Source organism: Anopheles coluzzii, chromosome 2 (assembly GCF_943734685.1).
Source record: "Anopheles coluzzii chromosome 2, AcolN3, whole genome shotgun sequence".
NCBI lineage: Eukaryota > Metazoa > Arthropoda > Insecta > Diptera > Culicidae > Anopheles > Anopheles coluzzii.
In genome coordinates, this window is record NC_064670.1 from 335,839 (window position 1) to 355,426 (window position 19,588).

Consider the following 19,588-nt stretch of genomic DNA (forward strand, 5'->3'; position numbering starts at 1 on the left):
AACGAGATTGCACATTCGTGTGTCTACTGCCGCCAGTGACATGGTTTGTTGCTTGCGTCAGGTAGATTGAAGAACTAATGGATCTGTAACCTAATCACACCAGGTAAGCGAAAGAGAATGGTGTACAGCGGTGCTACTAACTCATCGAATCTGACTAGAGTTGTCCCCAGAAGCTACGATTTGCTTGACTAAGCCACCCAGTGTCTTACCGTGTATTTGTACGGTTACTTGTGTTGCGGTTAAACCGTCTGCGTGTTTTAGTGACTGTCGGTACTAATAAGTCGATAAGGCGACGAGGTTGCTCTATAGAAAACAAAAAAAAAGCGATGATATGGATTTTCATATTCTGCCTTACCGATGAAGTTTCGCGTAGAGCTGTGTGATATTGTCGCTCAGAGCATGGCTTTGAGCAACACGATTAACGGAAAAGTGTGAAATAGAATTTGCATCGGCGGAACTTGGCAGCCACTGTATGGCATAGCAGTACCAGCTCCACAGCTCCATTGCCATAGATATTGTGGTGTTGTAAAGTAGTGGAAACATTCGTGTGCAAGATTGGTTTGATGTGTTTGGTAAATTTATCTGAGAATCCTACAACAACTTCATTAGAGTTGTTCATATGGCATAGCAGTACCAGCTGCATAGCTCCATTGCCATAGATATTGTGGTGTTGTAAAGTAGTGGAAACATTCGTGTGCAAGATTGGTTTGATGTGTTTGGTAAATTTATCTGAGAATCCTACAACAACTTCATTAGACATAATACAATAATCCGTTTAATTCAAATTGTTGCATGATATGTGAACGAACGTGAAGATAATATTTTCTTTTTCGTTGGATGAAGCGATAAGATTCCGCTTATTTAGCGCATTAACGGGTGTAATGAATAATTGTCTGTTCGCATTGGAAAATGTACTGTGTAAAGCAACGATAAAGAAGACCCACAAGCGTGATGGGCTCAGATTATCTTATCTTTCTGGACATCCTTCTTTTCGAGAGGTTCGATTGAAGATTGGTCGTGCACGAATATGATAGTAAATTCCAGGTGGAGCTATTTTTTGTTAGTTGAAATGCTCAAATTCAAATAATGTTTAACAGTTTTTAATTTTTAAACAACAGTTGGTTGTATCGCCGGTGTTGCGTTTGCCAGCTTCGCAACATTGGTTAATTGCTGTGTGCCTTTAGGAAATAATTTGAATGGCATAATGGACGGCCGATGTAGCTCACGGTGCAAGTGTCCCGGTTGCAAACGACACGAATTAAAAAAAAATAAATAAAACGTGACTTTTCGATGCGTCGCTGTACCTATTTTGTGGATTGCTATTGATATTAACCCTTCATAACTCAATAAGGTTGATGGTGCTAAGAAATGTGTTTAATTTTTATTTTCCTAACGTAATATTTCTAGAATAAGAAAGATAGTCAGTGTGTACGCGAACGAAATAGTGTGTGTGAGTGTGTGTGTGTGTGTGTGTGAGAAAGAGAGGTGCTTCGAGGGAAAAGGCACATCGTTCGTAAGTTTGTATCAAATAGATAGTGCAAACAAATCGCGATCATGCACAAAGGTGCTACAACGGATGAACCACATGGAACGTCACGGCAAGGGCACGGTCGGCAGTCCAAGGCAGGCGTCCCAATCGAGAAAGAGAATATCCCCTTTGTCGATTCGGATCACGAAGACGAATGCTTTGACGACGGCGGCGATCGTTTGGCAGCCGCGATCAGTAGTAGATCGACAGTTGACCAAGAGTACGACATTATGACGGAAAGCCAGGAGAATCTCGCTCGAGCCTATATTACTGGCCGCAACGCAGCTGGTCCCAGCCTTGCCGAAAGAAGAATGCAGGAAAAGCTAACAGTTTCCATCGACACCAGCAGTAATGATGGGTGAGCCGCCGTATTAGAGAATAAACTCACAGAAACTAATTACTGCTTCCACCCATAGGGATTTGATCGAAGAGGCCAGGGACAAAGCTACGGAGCTGAAACTGATCGACGAACGAGCTAGAGGTTTGCGTCGAAACTCCATTTCCTTACCAAGCCTGAATGTGAATGAGCTGGAAGTACTGAGATCAGCGCATGAATGTGAAAATGGTTCAAAAATATCGGTAAGTATGATGTGACGATGCAACTGATGTGACGGTGAAAACTGTGAAAAAGATGCATTCAATCTCCTCAACGCCTTTCTGTACAGTTGATGAGTTAAAGGGTGTTGTCGAAGGTTATAGTACTGTCGGCATGTGGTCAGCAACACTTTGCGATTCAACTAAATTAGGTACGTAAATTAGTTGGCGACTAATTTACCCTAAAATGGTGCAAGGGTCGTTTTTTCCGCCGTTTATACAGCATCGTGAGGCATATTACCATCTGAAAGGATTTCAAATTATAGGCAAACATAGAACGACCATGCTACAAATTGCGCCATTACTTCTTAGCTTGGTAATGCTAATCGAGTAACAATGGTTGAGTGGATCGGGTGATCTTGAGTGGAGGTAAAATGTGTTCGCTTCTAATTACGAAGTACTCTCACGATACTGGGGAAGATGCATTGGAAGCACGAAACTACTGTTCAAATTGCGCACAACGGAATCAAAATCTTCTTTTTATAAAAGTGTTTTAAACAAAACGATTACCAAGTGCTCTAGTGAACCTTTTAACACGAACGAACACGCAATGGCTAGAGCACACATAATACATAACATTGCTTTATTTCCAGGTCATGGAATCTGGATCAGATTCTCTGTCGGACGGAACTACGGTTACCCCAGAAACTCCTACTACACCAGCAAACCTCAAACCAATGCTACAGTTTAATGATGATAGCAGTAGCGACGAGGACGATAAACGCCGTAGCAAGTGAGTAGCGTTGAAGCTGGATATCTTTTATCAAAGATAAGATTTCACTTTTCCACAAATAACCTATAAATCATTGCAGAACGCTTATCGCACGAGCGTCTTGCGATATCTTACATAGCCATTGGATCAATGGTCAAATGGACAAAGAGATAGTGTGGACAGCTAAAAAAAACATTGTGAGCTGGATTGCGAGCGAACAATTTGCTTCTTTCGAAAACAAAAATAGTTGCTGTAATCACTCGCACGACATGCAAATTATCTCTTCATTTGTTCCCTTTGCAATCACAGCGTAGAAAAAAAATTTTTTTTTCAACATGATTCTATTGACCGCAAATCCAATGTACTTGGCTCATTGTGATTAGTGTGGCAGGTATGAAAATAATTGTATTGCAATAAAATAAGATTGCAACGGCGCAACGTTTAGCAGCTGTCGCTGGCACTAAGTATCTTCAAACACATCAACTGAGCGTTTGATACAATCAGCGATGGGGCTTTGGCCATCATCATCATCATGTGTGTGTTTGTGCGTTGTGTTGGAATTTTCAATCGGTCAGCATCTTAATCGTCTCTACGACTAGGCTAGGTTAGTTCCTTAGTAGGCGCAGGAATCGATCAACCGTTTCCATCTTTTTCGCCCATCGCATCTCTGCGAGCTCGGCATATAAGGTAAACAGAGCAGAGGGTAGTTTGAACTGAGCGATCGAATGATAAGGTGTATTCGTTGTGAGCATTTGCGTAGGATTAGAAGTTTTAGTTTGAGCACATGTGACCGTATTTGCAGCTGCCAGTGTTTGCCAAATAATTGCTGATTATGGTCAACCAGTGTTCTGTGCAGCGCGAGTGTGAAATGGAAGAGTTTGTGGTGGAGCCTAAATATGCCACCTTCAGTCACTTCGGCCAAACAGGGTAAGGGTAAGTAGGGTCAGGGGAAACATAAGCAAGCCAACATCTACAGAGTATTAACGCTGTTCCAATTACTGTTCCATCAGAAGAAAGAGTGTTTTTTAATTGAAATAATCGAAACTATTAAAGTGTTGCAAAAGTGGTGTGAAAAGATCACTGTATGTGCAATGTGCATCAGTGATAATTATTGAAACTTTTACGTACATATTTTTTGCTTATCATGGCAACCTTTCCTTGTGAATAACTACTCATTTGCTTGCAGTGCATATTCCGCGTTCCTCCTACGCTGCCGATTAATTCCGTGCTGATATTGTATTAGCGGCTATCCTTGGTCCGAGGGTCGTTGAGGTTCGCGTATGCGTATACGTATACGTAAACAAAGCACGCAACATCTTGGCAGAACCAGCAGAAACAGAATACGTTATCATACAAAGTTGAATTCATTATATTCATATCGTGCAGATGGGTATTTTACTCCCAGCCTATAAGAAGGACTATAAAGAATGACGACACTGAACCTTACTCTCCGAATCACAGAACGAGTTTCTCTCTATCGCAAACGCAAACGGTGCAGAGATAGACAGCTCTCGGAACATTCAATGATATTACAGTGGGTGCAATGTGTTTAGCAGTATTTACGTTTTCGCTGATTTACATTCATACAGTGCTTGACCGATTATTGGCAACAGAATGACAACAAATACGAATCGTTGAAAGTATATATGATACAACAAAACCAGTTTTAATTCAAAGCATTTGCCACACTCACACCTCAAACAAAATAGCACTACAGCGCGCGTAAATTTGAAACCGATTCCGAGACGATGACGAAGCTTATGATACAACAACATCGACAATAACAGCCAGACAAACAAACAGCTGTTGTGTGTCGAACGGTGCGGCAGTGCGTCTGGCACTACCATTGCCGCATTCAACGAGATAAGGTCTGCCTTGCCGGTCGGTTCAGGGCTGTTACGCGCGGTGTCAGATCGTTTAAGTGTATAATGTCTACATTGCATTTTACTTCCTAACAACATAAAGCTGCTATAGTAAGCATATTTTGTGTATTCATCAAGTGACATTTATATCAAAGTAGAAGTTTAAATCGATTGTGATGGGGTGGTTGTATGGTTATCGAAACGGTTATTTACACTAAGTCGTGATATTGTTTAATTTCATAACCCGCTGCATGTACCACCAAATGAAACAGAAACCTCTTCCGGACTAAACGACGCTCCTCGATTGCACCACTGCCCGCCTTGAGATTAAACGACAAGGAGATGATGTCGAACGACTTCGATACGCACAGCGTGCTAAGCAATCAGGCTTCGATCACCAGCGTAAACTCATTGGCCAGCTTGCTGAAGGAAAAAATGCAGGTAAGCTTTTGCAATGAGCTGTTAAGAATTGAAGAAGCAAAAAGGTAAAATTAATCCAGGTTTTTGGGAATCCCTGTGTTAAAACGTGCGTCATCGGGGGCGGGTGGTTCATGTTTTGCGGGAAGTTTTGTTTCAGTTCCAACCAGTTCCAACGGGCTGTATCGGGCTGTGTATCATTTGCTTTGGTGATCTACAGCGCACGGCAGGCGTCGCCAGGTCTTGCTTAAGGCTGACATGTGCTTAAGGCGACAAAAGACGCCGTTGAGAATGGGGTTAAGTGAGCCAAATTAGAAAATTACCGCGGTCGTTGGTAGCGAGTACAGTGTATCCAGTGTAACGAAACGATCACGACTAGGGGGATATTGGTGCTGGCTTTATGTTCTGATCGTTTTACGTGTTCGCAAAATAGATCCCATAGTATTCTGTATGATTTATATTCAGCGATAAGAAAATGATTTGCAACGACTTTGCACATTGACTTGCATCTTTTCAGCACGAAAGTAATAGATACAAACTGTCTGATCAATGAGACGGCTGAATGAATGAGAAACGAATGAGAAAACCGCAAACTGTATACACTTGAGCATTGTTTCCCGTGTAAAACGAGATGATTAATATTACAAGGTCATCACGGCACCAAGCCAAGTTTAAATCAGGTTGCAAGTGCTATTTGTGAAAGTTTGATCAACAATTAGTGATTGTGAAGGCGACATGTTTGAAAGATAAGAACATAAAGAATCACACACGAATTTATTTGGATAGATTCATATGAAGTGGGGAAACACGATATTGAAACCAGACGTACTTGCGAAACGCATGCAGTGAGCCCCCTCCTGCCCTCCTCGCGCTCTCCACTCACGCTCACTTTCCGAGATTGAGTTGACGCTCCACATCCTTGATGAAACGTTCCGGGACCTGGCTTTCTTTCATCATTTTTATTTTGTTGGCAATAATAGTTTTGATGTTCCTAATGAAAGAGAATGTAGTGTAAAGGGAAGTGTATGTATATACTATTGGCTAAATGCGTTCGTATATGTTACATACCTGTCACGTTTCTTTTCCGCTTCCAGTAGGGCTTGCTGTTCGTTCTTAGCAATACGTTCCTTTTCGCGGCGCTCTTGCTCTTTGAGGTTCATTTGTTGAATGATCTCTTCGCGGTATCTTTCACGCAGTTTAAGCTGCTTCCGTTTCTGTTCCATCTCCTTGGCTTCTTCAACTTTTAGCTTTTCAATCGCTTTTTTATGCTCTTGCTCATCGCGAGCTAGCTGCATGGCACGTTCCGTTTTCTAAAATGGGCAAACAAAATGCTTTACTGAATGTGGTGTTGCATATGCGAGTTTATGCAAGCTTGGACATAGACTTACCACGGCCTCTAATTGGGCGGCCCGCGCCACTGCCAACTGTTGTTCGAGCTCTTTCTTCTTGATGGCGGCTTCTTTCTCACGGCGTCGAAATTCCCGCTCGATGTGTTCCTGGCCCCGCCGAAGGTCCATATCATTCTTCTCCGATTTGGTGTCGAGCAGTTTTTGCTGAATCTTGAGCATTCGGTCGTGCTCCTTCTCCCGCACTTCGGCAGCAATTTTGCGCTCAAATTCTATTTTCTTCTGCCGTTCCATTCTCTGGCGCATATACTCCTGAATTTTAAGCTCGGCTATACGTTGCTCCTCGAACTCGACCTGCTTGTAGTGAGCGGAAAGCTCGTATGCCTTCTTTAATCCCTCGCGGACCTGATTGACACGATCGTGGCGTTCCTTTTCCTTCCGCTTTTCCTCTTCCGCAATTGCCATTTGTGCTTGTTTCAGAACGCGCGCTTCTTCCTCGATCCGTTCCGCTTCCTTGAGGCGCATCTTTTCGCGTTCCAACAGTTGGTTACGTATTTCCTCCGAGTGTTGCGTGGTGAGCACTTTGTTCACTTCCCTTTTCTTTTCCTCTTCTTTGAGTGCCTTTTCATTTTCCTGCAACATCATTTTCTCGAGGCGCAGCTCCTCCGTGCGTAGTTCCCGCTCGATCTCCTGCTTTTCCGCTATCTGTGCATCCCGTATAATGTGACATTTGGCGGCCAGAATGATGCGGTTGGCCCGTTTGACCTCTTCCTCTTGCTCCTGTTTGGCGAGGAACGCTCGGTCGATGATTTTCCTCGGGCTCGTATCGGAGTCTCGGTCACCTTCTCCATCTTCCAGTATGTTGCCCACTTTTCCACCTTTTTGTTGACGCTCGCGATCAATTTCTTGCAGTCGTTTCTTGCGCCGTTCAGACTCTTCCAGCATATTCTTCTTCTCTGTCTCATTTGCTTTAAATTGGGCCAATCGATCCTCGAGCGTCTTTAGTTTAGCCTTGTCCTGCATGCGTTCATAGTCCTCCTTAGACCAGAAAGCAGGATACACGGACGATTCTTTGCTGGGGATAAGCAAATTTCGCACATTGTCCTTGTTCATGATTTGAACGACATTTTTCCCTTCGTACGGATCATCTCTTTGAAGATGAATGGGTCTCCATCGAAGCATGAGATCGCATTCCTGTGGGCTGAAAACGAAGCAAACACTCAATAACTGTACGATGGATCCTTAACATAAAGTATTAGCAAGCTTACTGATGGCGATTGTAAACTCCCGGGCGATGTTGTTTCGCTGGCAAATCATTGCTGTAGTTAGATTTGGCTTGAGCTTTTACAAAGTTTTTGGAATGTTTCGATTGCATTGGCATATTGAAAATCGTTCAATAAATTGTTTGCAGTTATTTAGATCGAGTTTTAAAAATTGTTCTGGAAACACTTTGCACTACTCTCTTCCAACGTCGATGCAACCCGATACCAATGCGCTAATAAAGTGAAATGTTTACTTAGGTTTCCAGGTGTACCCTAAACCGTCGCGTAGTGAAAGTAATAAACAGCGCCGATCCTACAGCCAGTAGCCTAGGAAACGTTTGATGTTCGCGAACGACCAATACGAAATGTTTCCCAGTTTGTATTGCTTTGCGATTGTTTGATGTGTCCGACGTGCCGGTAACTCATAGTAACGGTTGCCCTAGAATGGAGAGGAAACAGTGGTGTGGTGTGGTGCGACTCATCATCATATATGTTGGCCAAAAATGTGTGAAAACGTGCTACGGATGACGGGGGCCGGGAATTGAGATGATAAAAAGAAGATAATAATGTATATCAATATTGAATACGTTTCTCAGGAGCCTGCACCCTGATAGATGCTTCTCAGCGATCAGACTAGATATGGTCGCCCAGAGTGGCAGTAGTGGGTTGGTAGAACAAACGTATTGCTAGGTTTTCGGACAAGTTCATTTACAAATCAGCAATGATCGGTTTAAAAGGAAAGGCCGAAGCTTCTATGGAAGAGCTAGATAAAGCTGGTCAATCGTTGAACGACGAACCAACAAGTGCAAACGTTTCATTCGCTTGTTTAGCAGATTTAGATAACTCAAAATATAACCTGCCTCTCCGTTCGAGGAAAGTGTCTGTTTGTTATATAGATCGTGAAAAACGATCACAAATTCCATCGCTCTTAAGATGGCAGGCATTGCGCGAGGTAATGATTGTTCCGGTATGAAGTGATTTTATTGCTAGTGTCGCAACAACAGGCAAAATAAAATTTTCTGTGAAAGTTTCCGAAATGCCCTGTAGCAAGGATTGGCTACTATTAATTTATGTGGTATGTGGTTGCATAGAGAAAGTGAAATATTTGACACAATAGAAAACACTACGTAGTGTAGTTACTTGCACAATCAATATTGAAATACGAAGAAACCAAATACCTGTATACCGATATCAGCAATGTTAATTATTCCGAGCGTCGCCCGCCGTAGGCTGAACCTACAACTGCTATCAAAATTAATTTGGAGTGCGAGTGGTGTGATAATTCAGCGACCATGCCGACGCTGATTGGTTTCCCACATACGATGGTCGTGTTCTAATATTTGCTTGTTTCGTTTACAGAACGTACCTGCTATCATTCGCAAGAAAAAGCGCGAAACTAAAGACTACAAGCTTCGCGTGTTTGTCGGGATGTTATTCCTTATCATAGTATTTCTGGTGAGTAAATAACGAACGCAATGCACTGTTCTTGAGAGTGTGGTGTTTGTGGTGCTAATTAGTTTGTAAAACGTTTCAGGTTGGCTATGCGTACGTTATGTACAACCAGAAGCTGTTGGCCAAGTCGTACTTCGAGAGCATTAAGTTTCACAAGAAAACTAGGAACTTTCGACTGCTGGATGGGAAAGGGGGCGAGCTGTTAACGGGGGTGTTGGGAACATCGCTGAATATCGAGCAGCCGTACAACTGCTTGCCGAAGGATCTGAAGGACGATGGCAGTGTTTGTTATGAGTGGAACTCAAAGGCGAGACTTTACATGAATCTAGCCAAATCGCCAGGACCGGACATCAAATGCTACTCCTTTCAGTGGGAGTCTTTGCTAGCTGATCTCTACCCGACGGACTGTTTCGATGTTTCCGAGGAGCGTGGGTTCTGGTATGGCGGAGGATTGACCAAGGGCATTGAATACATTCTCGGGAAAGCAACGATTCCTGCCGGACCGTTCGTGACCGGTGACATCAACATGCATCAGTGGGGCAACGCACTGAAGCGATATTTTCTAAACTCACGCGGAGTTGCCATTCAAGTGGACGAGAAGACGCCTCTATACGTAAGCGTAAACACCGATTCCGGCAAACGGCTGTGTTTGCAGGGCAAAAACGACAAATTTGCCTTTGTAAATCAGCAGACGCGCTTCCCAGAGTTGAAGTACACCGTTTGCTCGGGACCGGACATGAAAACGCTTCACAACGGGCTGATGCAGAAAAGCCTGTGGGATGGATTGACTGAGCGGGATAATGACGTGATAAAGTCTCTGCTACGCGAACCAGTATGGCAGATACCGGCCTCAAAGCAGGAAGATCTCACCGAGGTGGCCATCTACAATTACACGGAAAGCATCATTGCGCTCGGATATCTGCGGCTAGGGCATGTGCTTGTGAACGAGTTTTGGCAGCGCACGATTGGCGATTTCCGGCTGGATTCGGAGCGTTTCCCCACGCTGGACGAAACCGTCAACATACTTCACCGGCGAGGCTTCCGCGTTTCGTTTATGATTCAGCCGTTCATCAGTACCGAAAGTAGCAACTTCCGGGAAGCGGTCGCCAAAAAGCTGCTTATATTTGAACGCGAATCGGAAAGAAGCATCCCGGCACTCACGCGTTACAAGAGCACTACGAGCGCCGGTGTGTTGGACGTAACCAATAATGCCTCCATACCGTGGCTGGCCGAGCAGCTGAAAAAGATATCGGAAACGGTAGAGATAGACTCCTATTTTGTGGACTTTGGCACTGCGTTCAACATTCCACGCTACTATCAATGCTCCCAGACGCTTGTCAATCCGGACGAGTACAAAAACTACTTCATGGAGCGCTTTGAAGGCACGCTGAGCATCTTTGGTGTGTCGAGTGCCATATCCGTGCCACGTCCGCCAGCGTTTCTTAGTCTACCGCCAGTGAATAGCTCGTGGAGTGGACTGCAAAGCATAATTCCTACGATGCTTTCCTACGGCATTATAGGCTTTCCGTTCTTAATGCCCGGACCCGTCGGTGGAGACTTTGTGCTGCCTACGCAGCAATTAAAGAAAATGTATTCATACTACTCCTTCGAGCTGCCACCACTGCCTGATAAGGAGCTGTACATCCGATGGCTTCAGCTTGCCACGTTTCTGCCCGTGTTGCGTTTCACTCACCTACCGTCGGAATATAGAGATGAAACGGTAACGGTAATTGCGAAAGAATTGGCCGACATTCGGCAGAGAGTGCTTCCCTTGCTGGAGCGTTTTTCGAGCATCGCCATGGACGAAGGATTGCCGATCATCCGCCCGCTTTGGATGCTGGATTCGACCGATGTGAACTGTTTTTCGATCGACGATGAATTTTCCATTGGCGATGGAATGATTGTGGCTCCCGTGCTCAAAAAAGGAGAAACGGTTCGTGAAGGTATGTTCGTGGCTGTCTCTGTCTGTTTTGTATCACGCACGCAAAAGTGGTCGCATTTGTCTAATTTTTTTGTGTATGCATTTGTTGCAGTTTATTTACCACAGGGCGTTTGGAAGGATGGCATCGATGAGTCATTGCGGAAGGGAAGCCGATGGATACACAACTATCACGTGCCGCAGAATAAAGTAGCGTATTTCATAAAAATGCCCGATAATACGCGTTTCTAGCTGCAGCGCTAGCCTACATTTCTCCTCTGTCCAGAGCACGCAAAAGGCAGATAAATCAGAAGTATACTATTTATTCTATAAAATAAAGATTTATTAAATACAAACACGTGGTCTCAAATGACATCATAAAAAAGTACGTAAAGCGTTATGAAGAGTGCTGCATGTTCCGCAGCCAGCAGTTAGCATCATACACAGTGCGCAAATGCTGATCGGCAAATGCATGCAGTTTTGTACTGAGTATAGTCACGAGTGCGTTTTATTTCACAAACTGTTTGGGCAAGGTGTGTCCAGCATGTCTATGCAAACACCGAGAGCAGTGCCATAAATGTTAATATAACATATTCACTCTCCAAGGTTGCACTGCGGCGCGATTGTTGTGTTTCAGATGTTGTTGTTCACCTCATAGTCGTCAGCCGGTGTCGACGGGGATGGAAGATCGGAGGGACCGAATTCTTCGAATGGTATCGTATCGGGACGTTCTGTTTCCTGGCCAGATCGCTGATTTTCTTGACATACGGGCAGTTCCTCGCCGCAGGGTTCCTTGTCGTGTGGTCGGGGTTTGTTATTGCAATGCGTATCCGGTCGAGCGTTGGAGTTGGAATCAACGCATAGAATCGATCTGCGCCGTATCGGCACAGGCTTGTGTGGCTTGCGGCAAGTCATTGGGCATAGCTGCCAAGGTCCAACCCACCAGTTAAACGGACACGGATCGTCGTTGCAGTCTCGCGCAATCGGTTCATGCCGCTTCCCAAATGCATGGCGCAGGCACTGCTCCTCCTTAGCCACTCCCTTGCCACGATGATAACATATTGACTCACGGAACTGTTTTCCTCCGCCGCAGGTGGCCGAGCAAACTGACCAGTCCGTTAGCTTCCAGTAGTACGCCGATTGGTTTTTGCCGTTGTGTGAAGGAAGTGTATACTCGTAGCGAATTCCTGCCTGATTGTTCTTCTTCTTGATTACGATCTAACGAAAGATAAGGACAAATTAGGACAACCGAACGCTATATACAACTTACATATATATACTTACAAACACATTCACATCCTCCATGATAGGGCCAGGGATTTTGAGCCGTTCTTGTTCGTTTTCCCTCTCGTATAGACACAGACTGCTCGCTACTTCGTACTCGCCGGGCAGTTGAATGAAGCTAAGATGGGAAACCGAATCGTGTTAATGATGTGTGACGGCACAGCGCTAAATGAACTTACTGGTTGCAATTAAGATAGCATTCGTTTCCAGTGGAACGACCGACGCCGATGAAATTTTTTGACGGCAATATCTCCTCTATAAGCACATTGCGTGCTCCAGCGGGAATCATTAGTACATCGTGTACACCGTCTGTTGTGTTGATCTTCTTGTTGATTTCGCCCTTCTTCACGAAGCAAGTGTCACCGGTACCGCCGCAAACGCCACACCTATCCTCAGTAGTGTTTGAGTCGACAACCCAATCACAACCTACCTTGCGACAGATGCCGCCGATGCACATGTCGTTCGTACCCAGGTTGCAGAAGGTACCATCGGCCGCCGTGTCTCCGAACGGTACGATCATTGTGTCCTCCGTGTTACTGCAGTACAGCTCGCACGGCTCATCTGGAAAGGCAATGGAAAGAGCGGCATTAATCGAATGAATCGATAATAGTTCCCGTTTTTGCACTTACTTTTATCGAAGTAGGGAAGCCAGGTGTATTTTTCCCCCTTGATAGTGTCATTGTCATGGGCCGAGCACTGTTCCGCTCTAAAGCTGGGCGTTCCCAGCGGGCAGGCCTGGACGTGGCAGGTTTTGTAGCGTGCCCGTTCGCCGATGCAAAACATGCCACCGTGGGCCGGCGATGGATGGTCACATTCCCGGGTTTGCTTAGCAATGCCGACGCCACACGAGCGGGAACATTCGCTCCAGGGACTCCAGTCTCCCCAGCCACCGTCGACCGGGGCGGGCAGTTCTTCGACATCGACGCACTTTTGATTTTGGCACCACATGCGCCGACCACAATTGGTGCCCGGGGCCGCAGGTCGTAACATTGTGGTGCACACTTCACCCACAAGACACCAGAGCTGTGTGCAGATTTCGTCCAGCTTGGAGCACACGGTCATATCCTCGTCGGTCGAGTTGAACTGCAGTCGGCACTGCAGATCCGCATTGTACATGGCCCCTGGGGGGAGCTCCGGGTACTCGTACTCTTCCTGGCTGGGGGCATCTTCGAGACACTTGCCAAGACCCTGGTCGAGGAAGTGCGTAATGTCACGCCGGCTACAGTTTGACCATGACACCTGCATAGTATCGGCTTCGAAGCTTGGCGTCATAATGTGAAGAATCGGTCCGATACGGTGATCGCAACCGGTTTTCGCCGTATCGTGGTACATACCAAAACTGCAAACGTAGAAAGGAACAGCTCATTAGGGCAATTGTCTGTGCGAAATAGTTTCCGAATCGTGTGAACTTAATACTGAACCAGGAAGCATGCAACCTATACGGTAAGGGCTAGCGTTTTTAATGATGGGGCTGAGCTCGTATAATTTGTCTTATCACACAATCATATGTTTAGTGATTTCTAATAACTTGTCTCCGCTGCACAGAAAGCAGTGCTCCGCTGCTTTCTGTCTGTCTGCCTGCCTGCTTGCCTGTGCGAGGGGTGTGGGTCCGTGAGATAGTATGTACTATGAAATTATACTAACAAAATCGCCAAGCGTGAATAAACACAGCGTTTCGCAGAGTGTGAATAGAAATCGAAAGAAAGATTTATGGTGACACACCACGATAAATCAACCAACACCAAGGGATTGATCTTGCAAGGCATATATGTTTGCACGCTTTACCTACACCCTGAACAAGACAGGCCTTCAGGACATGTTCGACATGGCGAACATTATTACGGCACTGGGTAGTAGTCAGAGAATTGAGTTGTTACTTGTGTTGCTGGTTGTCGAATCGCCTGAATTTGTGCGCGCCTGCTTCGGACTGACATACTACACGGAATGTTTATTGCATGAAAACGTAGTCAACAACTCGTCATTGTCCGGAGTCAAGCATCAGCAAGTTAAGCAAAACCGTTCGTTCCTCCTTGGAACGGCCGTTACTGGTGAGGTTCAATTTCAGTAATATCAAGTAGTAACTCTATTAAGATTTGAACAATTTCCAAATGAAATTGACACGTGGTAATGGCGCAAGGCTGTTGAATCTTATGCAGCGATTCATTTCGTCTACATATATCACACTACGCGAATGCTACCATTCGGCGGGTGTATGATTGGCGCGCTTAAGTGAAGTTAATTAATTGCACCCAAGCTGATCGTCGGGCGGTCGGAATTCAACAGAAGTTGATACCATAGCCACGATATAAACCATAGGCCAGAATAAACCGTGCAGATAGCAGATAGCAATAAAGTATCCGCCGTTGCCGCTACGCAGAAAATTTCGCAACTGATCGACATCATTGGGCAGTTTTTATGAAGCTCATATCTGTTTTTTTCTCTCTCTAATTGTAGATCGTACTGCGGCTGTAGCTATCGTCTTTCTGGTGCGCAGAAAGTAGCACGAGCACCCAGCACTGAGCTCAGAAATGTTCATCCATTGGTTTAACCGTTTGATGGAAGTATTAGCGATCGTGCGGTTTCTGCTCGCGCGTCAGTTGCAGCAGCCTCATGATAATGCAGATTTATGGGACTACTTTCGATAGTGCATGACATCATCTTATCATTATCTGCATGCAGTGACCAGGACCCGACTGACTAGGACTAGTAATCGATACAGCGCAGCAAACACTGATGGATCGTTCCGAGGTGCGTTTGTGACTTTTATGATTGTGGCTCGAACACAGACACAAACGGCATACGTTAGCGTTTGCAGGTTTTGCGTTGGGCCTAATAAAGTTGTTCTAATTATTCTGCATCGCTCGGCTTCACCTTAAACGCAGTGGTAACCATTAGCGTCACAGCGTGATGCCTGAGGGGCCATCCGGTAGAACAAACTGTTTGTTTGTTATAAAATTTATAATGAAAAGACAGCTTGATACACCTTACGGTGTGGGGTGGTTGCGCTATTAGATGCAGCCAGCGTGTCGCTGTTGACATAAATTTCAATATAAACCCACCGGTACCGGTTGACGGAGTCCCGATTGATCACCCGCATTGAGAATATATTTGTGACGGGTTGAAACTGTGGAATGAAAAAAAACCCCATCAAGCTCGGACGAGACGTTAAGGAGACTTTGCGACGGCGTTATAGGTTATGTGGCCAATGGAGCTACGATGCCTGGCGAAGGGTATCTCGCGATCTCACAAGCGCTATTGGCGTAAAGACGAACGATCGCCAGCAGTGCGACGCTCGTCTATCGCACCCGTTAGAAAGATACGATCAGGCACGGGCGGGGTGTGCTGGTCTAAATGAAAAATTAGCTCTAATCTAAATAATTGCAGAATAATTAATCCCTCACCTCCCAGTATCCACCTGCATCGCAGTGCAGCTTGCAGTGCGGTTAGGGGACGTACGTATTCGGAAGCATTCCGTCGGAAGGGACGGTGCCACTGACGCTGAATTTAGTGGCATTAGTGTGAATGCGTTCGAATGGCTTTTGTCACGCTTGTTCGCACACTTTGCATCTGGTTAGCATATTATGTTAATTATTGTCTTTGCCAAGCAGCAATCCGTAGCATTTCGCATGTGACGGTTGTATGTCCCTGAAACAGCCTCTCCGCGTCTTTGCGTTGGTTAAAAACTGGCAGTGGCTAATGCCTACTAAAATGCCTCACGCTGCTAAAAGGACAAATTCAGTAGTGAGAGTAGTGGGACAACAACAGCAAAACAAAACTTCAAAGTCTTAATCGATGTTACTTTATCAAATCGAAGGATTTTTGGTATCACAACTGCATTATCTGTTGTTTTTTTTTTAATGTTGCTGGGTTGGAATTGAAATTAGCTTCCATTTCGGCTTGTCGGCTGACATGTTACAGCAACAGATAAAACCTCACAAGTCATCGTTCGTGCCACGTTTGTTTAAACGAATGTGAGAAAAAAAATCATCGCGCAAGCATCGTGAGCCGACTTTGCATCGTAAGGAACGCAAGAAAGAAGATGAAAAAATGCCAACAATCGTATCCCAAGAAAGATACATAAATTATCGTTGGTGAGATTTTCCTGACAGTTCAATTAAAGCCGCCCTTTCTTCGGCCGGATCAACAAATCGGCTACAAAGGAGCCGCGTGTAGTGCAGCCATTGCCATCATCGTCGATCCAACAAACGAGCGAGACTCAACGCTTGCATACAGCATTTGCTACAGAGCAGCCGTAGAAAGATCGCTTTCCATCGATCAACTCGATTGATCGCGTACTGTCGTCGAATGCAAAGATGTGTGTCTCGGAAGTGGAGAGTAGATCAGTGTAAATCATCAACTCGCTGCAAGGATGTCTAATTGAATGTAAGAAACACGTGATAGTGTACGTTTGTGCGAAAGGAGTGGCGAAGGGGGGGGGGGGGGTGAGGTTCGCTCGCAAAGCAACAGCTACAATTTATCGAAATCAGACCGTGATTATAACAAACTAATCCCCTGACTAACGTCCGCCTGACACGCGTGCAAAGGTGTACACAATAAATAACGTAGCACGGAAAGGGTTGACCAATCGATGTGCTGTACCCCAGAACGTTCGAGGGAGGGACTTAATGCCTTGCCAATCCCAGGGCCCATTTGGTTCAATTACGGCGATAGGGGTGCTGCCCTGGCGGCCGGCATTCTCCCTTCCATCGGCCAGAATAGCAAAACAATAAATTATTCAACGTGTCAATACAATTAGGGATCATAAATCTTTGCCGACGAGGTTTGGCCAGCGCATCGGCTTTGTTGTTGTGAGTCGAGTTTTGATTGGAAAGGCTTTGCAACCAATGCTTCTTGATGCGAAGCCAATGGGATGCTGTACGGTTGCAGTGTCGTCTTTTTGGTGACATCTGATCCATGCACACCATTTCCCTTTTTTCCTCGTAAGTCATGGCGGAGGAAGTCATCAATCAAAAAACTGTCATCTAGCCCCCCTCACCTTCCAGTGCGGTGTTTCTGATACCATCCGCAGTAAGCGACTGTGAACGGATTATAACAACAAATGCAAATATTGAACAACAATTAAAGCAGGCCCGTCGGCTCGCGCACCTCCACCGGTGCAACCATGCATCGCGCCCGGCATGCATCGCGAATGGGGACGCGAATGGTTTGCGGAGTGCTACTGTCAAGGCAGATTAGCGCAGAGCCGCGTGAAACGTGAAAAGTTGTCGAGTGATGGTGGGCGAAGCGGACCACCATCGGCGAACGAGCATGCTTGAAAGTCGGTATTTGCCGGCAGGAAATAGGCAGTTGGGTTGCAACCGAGCACTCTTGTCGGAACGGTCAACACTTACTTGTGGCCCAGCTCATGGGATATCGTATGCGCCAGGGTAATGCCGTTGTCCTCGTTGACGCTGCACGATTTGTCCGGCCGACACATGCCGCCTACGTTGGCCACGCCGAGGGTTCTGTTGGGAACGAGCAAATTGGTCGATCGGATACATACACATACACACATAAAATCACACACAGGTATAGGGAGCAGAATGGCACGGCGGTACTTACGCGCATCCATAGTTGGAACAGATGTTCTTTCTTGTCACTAGGATGGCCACGTCATGATGGTGTGGATCTTCGTCGGGTTTGGGGTTAAGGTTTCGCTGCCAGCTGTCACGGAACGAAAAGATGAAGCATACGATAGACATCGTCAGTGATGGCGGCGAACCCGGGCGCGGGGATATGTAACAAGCGAAAGTTACCGACAAAAGTTCTCCAGCGTGTTGCTGGCCATGTGCGTGACGTTGAAATCGGCATGCGAATCCTCCTCTTCGAGAATGATGATTTTGACCACCGTAACCTGGATGGAGTTGCCAATGGTGGGATCTTTGTACAGCGACGAGACCATATTCATTATCATCAGAAGGTACTGCTGAAGATCGACGTCCTGGTGAAACTGCACCATCGAATGGTCCGCAACGACGAGGGCCTCTACGTGGCGGGGTTTGCTAATGCTTCGACGCGTTCGTGCCTTGCCTTTGCCCATGGTTTTTGCCATCTTTCGCTCACCCTCCTCCCGGTGGCCCGTGTGTGCGAAAGACGCCGTCAGATCGGGATGCTGATTGCGCGTTTTGCGGCCGCCTTGCACGAGGACCTGTAATGGAGGCCTTTGGAAATTTCTTACACATTCGCAAACAAACGAACTGTACGTAGAACAGGAAAATGAACCTCATTCAGATTGCATTGTTGAATGAAAATCGTTCAATCATGATCGACGAATGAAATGAGGCGTGGACACAGGAATGCGTTGTAAATAAGCGTTGGATATTACCTTGCCTTGGTGTTGCCATTCTAGCCGCGTTTCGGTCAGCCGGCGGGGCTCTCTGGTGCCGCAGTTGCTAAGATGACGCTTCTTGCGCTTTCTTTTCTTCTTTTTGATGGCAGATCGCGAGTTTTTCTTATAATTGAAAGAATGGAAAAGAGACCATCGAGAGTTGAATGTTGTTTTTTATCTTGCTTTACTCATTAAAACACTGATCGCATTATACGAATTGTACCTTTGCTGGCGTCTCTTTAACATCGGCTCGTTTGAAGACCACGTGCGGATGCTCTCCATTCGGACCTTGGGGATGATGTTTCGCTGGTTCAATCCAATACTCCGTACGATTGGTTCTCAAAACACCGGCCTGAGGTAAAGCCCGAAAGGTGTTAGTTTCAATTACTGTAATACTTTCTTATGAATTATATTGAGTTTGATTCCACACAAAAACCCATATTGATCTCGAGCATGAAGCAGATCTCGAGCATCATTAGATTTAATTAAAAAAAACGAATTTAAAGTAAATCCCAGCCTTAAGGCAAAGCGTACGCTTTGTGGATTCCAACGTATCGGATGCTAGGATCCAGTTTTGGCAGCAATCGGTCGCATCGTATCGGACGGTGGCGACATGTTTAGTGGTGTGGTGAGTCCCATTAGCTGAGCATAATGTTTCCGTGTTTGCTAAGCGGCTAGTGACCGGTTTCTCCACACGTCCTACTCTCCAAATGACATCGTGCGTGTTAACATTGCCACCGCAAAGCCATACTCGCGATGAAGGAGATGCTTTGCTTTTGAAGTAATATTAGATTAATTAAAATATTATGCAGGCAATTACGATCAATTAGTGCTCGTACTTGAGAGCATCATCCAGAAATATAATTTCCTTTCGGAATAAAATAT

At 45.6% G+C, this 19,588-nt stretch overlaps 3 protein-coding genes across 10 annotated transcripts in view; 1 reads left to right on the forward strand and 2 right to left on the reverse strand.

Annotated features, from left to right (window-relative positions):
• LOC120950795 (myogenesis-regulating glycosidase) lies at positions 1-11,447 on the forward strand. 8 transcript variants are annotated; one of them, XM_040369109.2, is made up of 8 exons: positions 1-103; positions 1,408-1,886; positions 1,945-2,107; positions 2,716-2,855; positions 4,969-5,137; positions 9,081-9,176; positions 9,256-11,116; positions 11,207-11,447. In XM_040369109.2, the coding sequence occupies exons 2-8, from the start codon at positions 1,555-1,557 to the stop codon at positions 11,341-11,343; spliced, it is 2,898 nt and encodes a 965-aa protein (XP_040225043.2). In that variant the 5' UTR covers positions 1-103; positions 1,408-1,554; the 3' UTR covers positions 11,344-11,447. The 8 variants fall into 8 exon arrangements, with proteins under 8 accessions (XP_040225043.2, XP_040225044.2, XP_040225042.2 ...); XM_040369110.2 differs by lacking the exon at positions 1-103 and adding an exon at positions 112-270; XM_040369108.2 differs by lacking the exon at positions 1-103 and adding an exon at positions 112-266.
• Positions 5,852-9,074, reverse strand: LOC120950800 (cilia- and flagella-associated protein 45-like). Its single transcript, XM_040369125.2, has 4 exons — positions 7,728-9,074; positions 6,502-7,660; positions 6,182-6,423; positions 5,852-6,104 (listed from the first exon to the last, which is right to left on the reverse strand). Exons 1-4 carry the CDS (start codon positions 7,838-7,840, stop codon positions 5,999-6,001), a joined length of 1,620 nt encoding a protein of 539 aa, XP_040225059.1. The 5' UTR covers positions 7,841-9,074; the 3' UTR covers positions 5,852-5,998.
• The window catches only part of LOC120950794 (A disintegrin and metalloproteinase with thrombospondin motifs 7), a 19,329-nt gene continuing 11,139 nt past the window's right edge, over positions 11,399-19,588 (reverse strand). The window contains exons 5-13 of the mRNA XM_040369106.2: positions 18,927-19,055; positions 18,701-18,826; positions 18,132-18,523; positions 17,938-18,039; positions 17,727-17,840; positions 13,005-13,714; positions 12,555-12,936; positions 12,376-12,493; positions 11,399-12,309 (exon numbers count right to left, since the gene is read on the reverse strand). Coding sequence (XP_040225040.1) covers positions 11,725-12,309; positions 12,376-12,493; positions 12,555-12,936; positions 13,005-13,714; positions 17,727-17,840; positions 17,938-18,039; positions 18,132-18,523; positions 18,701-18,826; positions 18,927-19,055 — 2,658 coding nt within the window. The 3' untranslated portion in view covers positions 11,399-11,724. The remainder of the gene's footprint in view (positions 12,310-12,375; positions 12,494-12,554; positions 12,937-13,004; positions 13,715-17,726; positions 17,841-17,937; positions 18,040-18,131; positions 18,524-18,700; positions 18,827-18,926; positions 19,056-19,588) is intronic.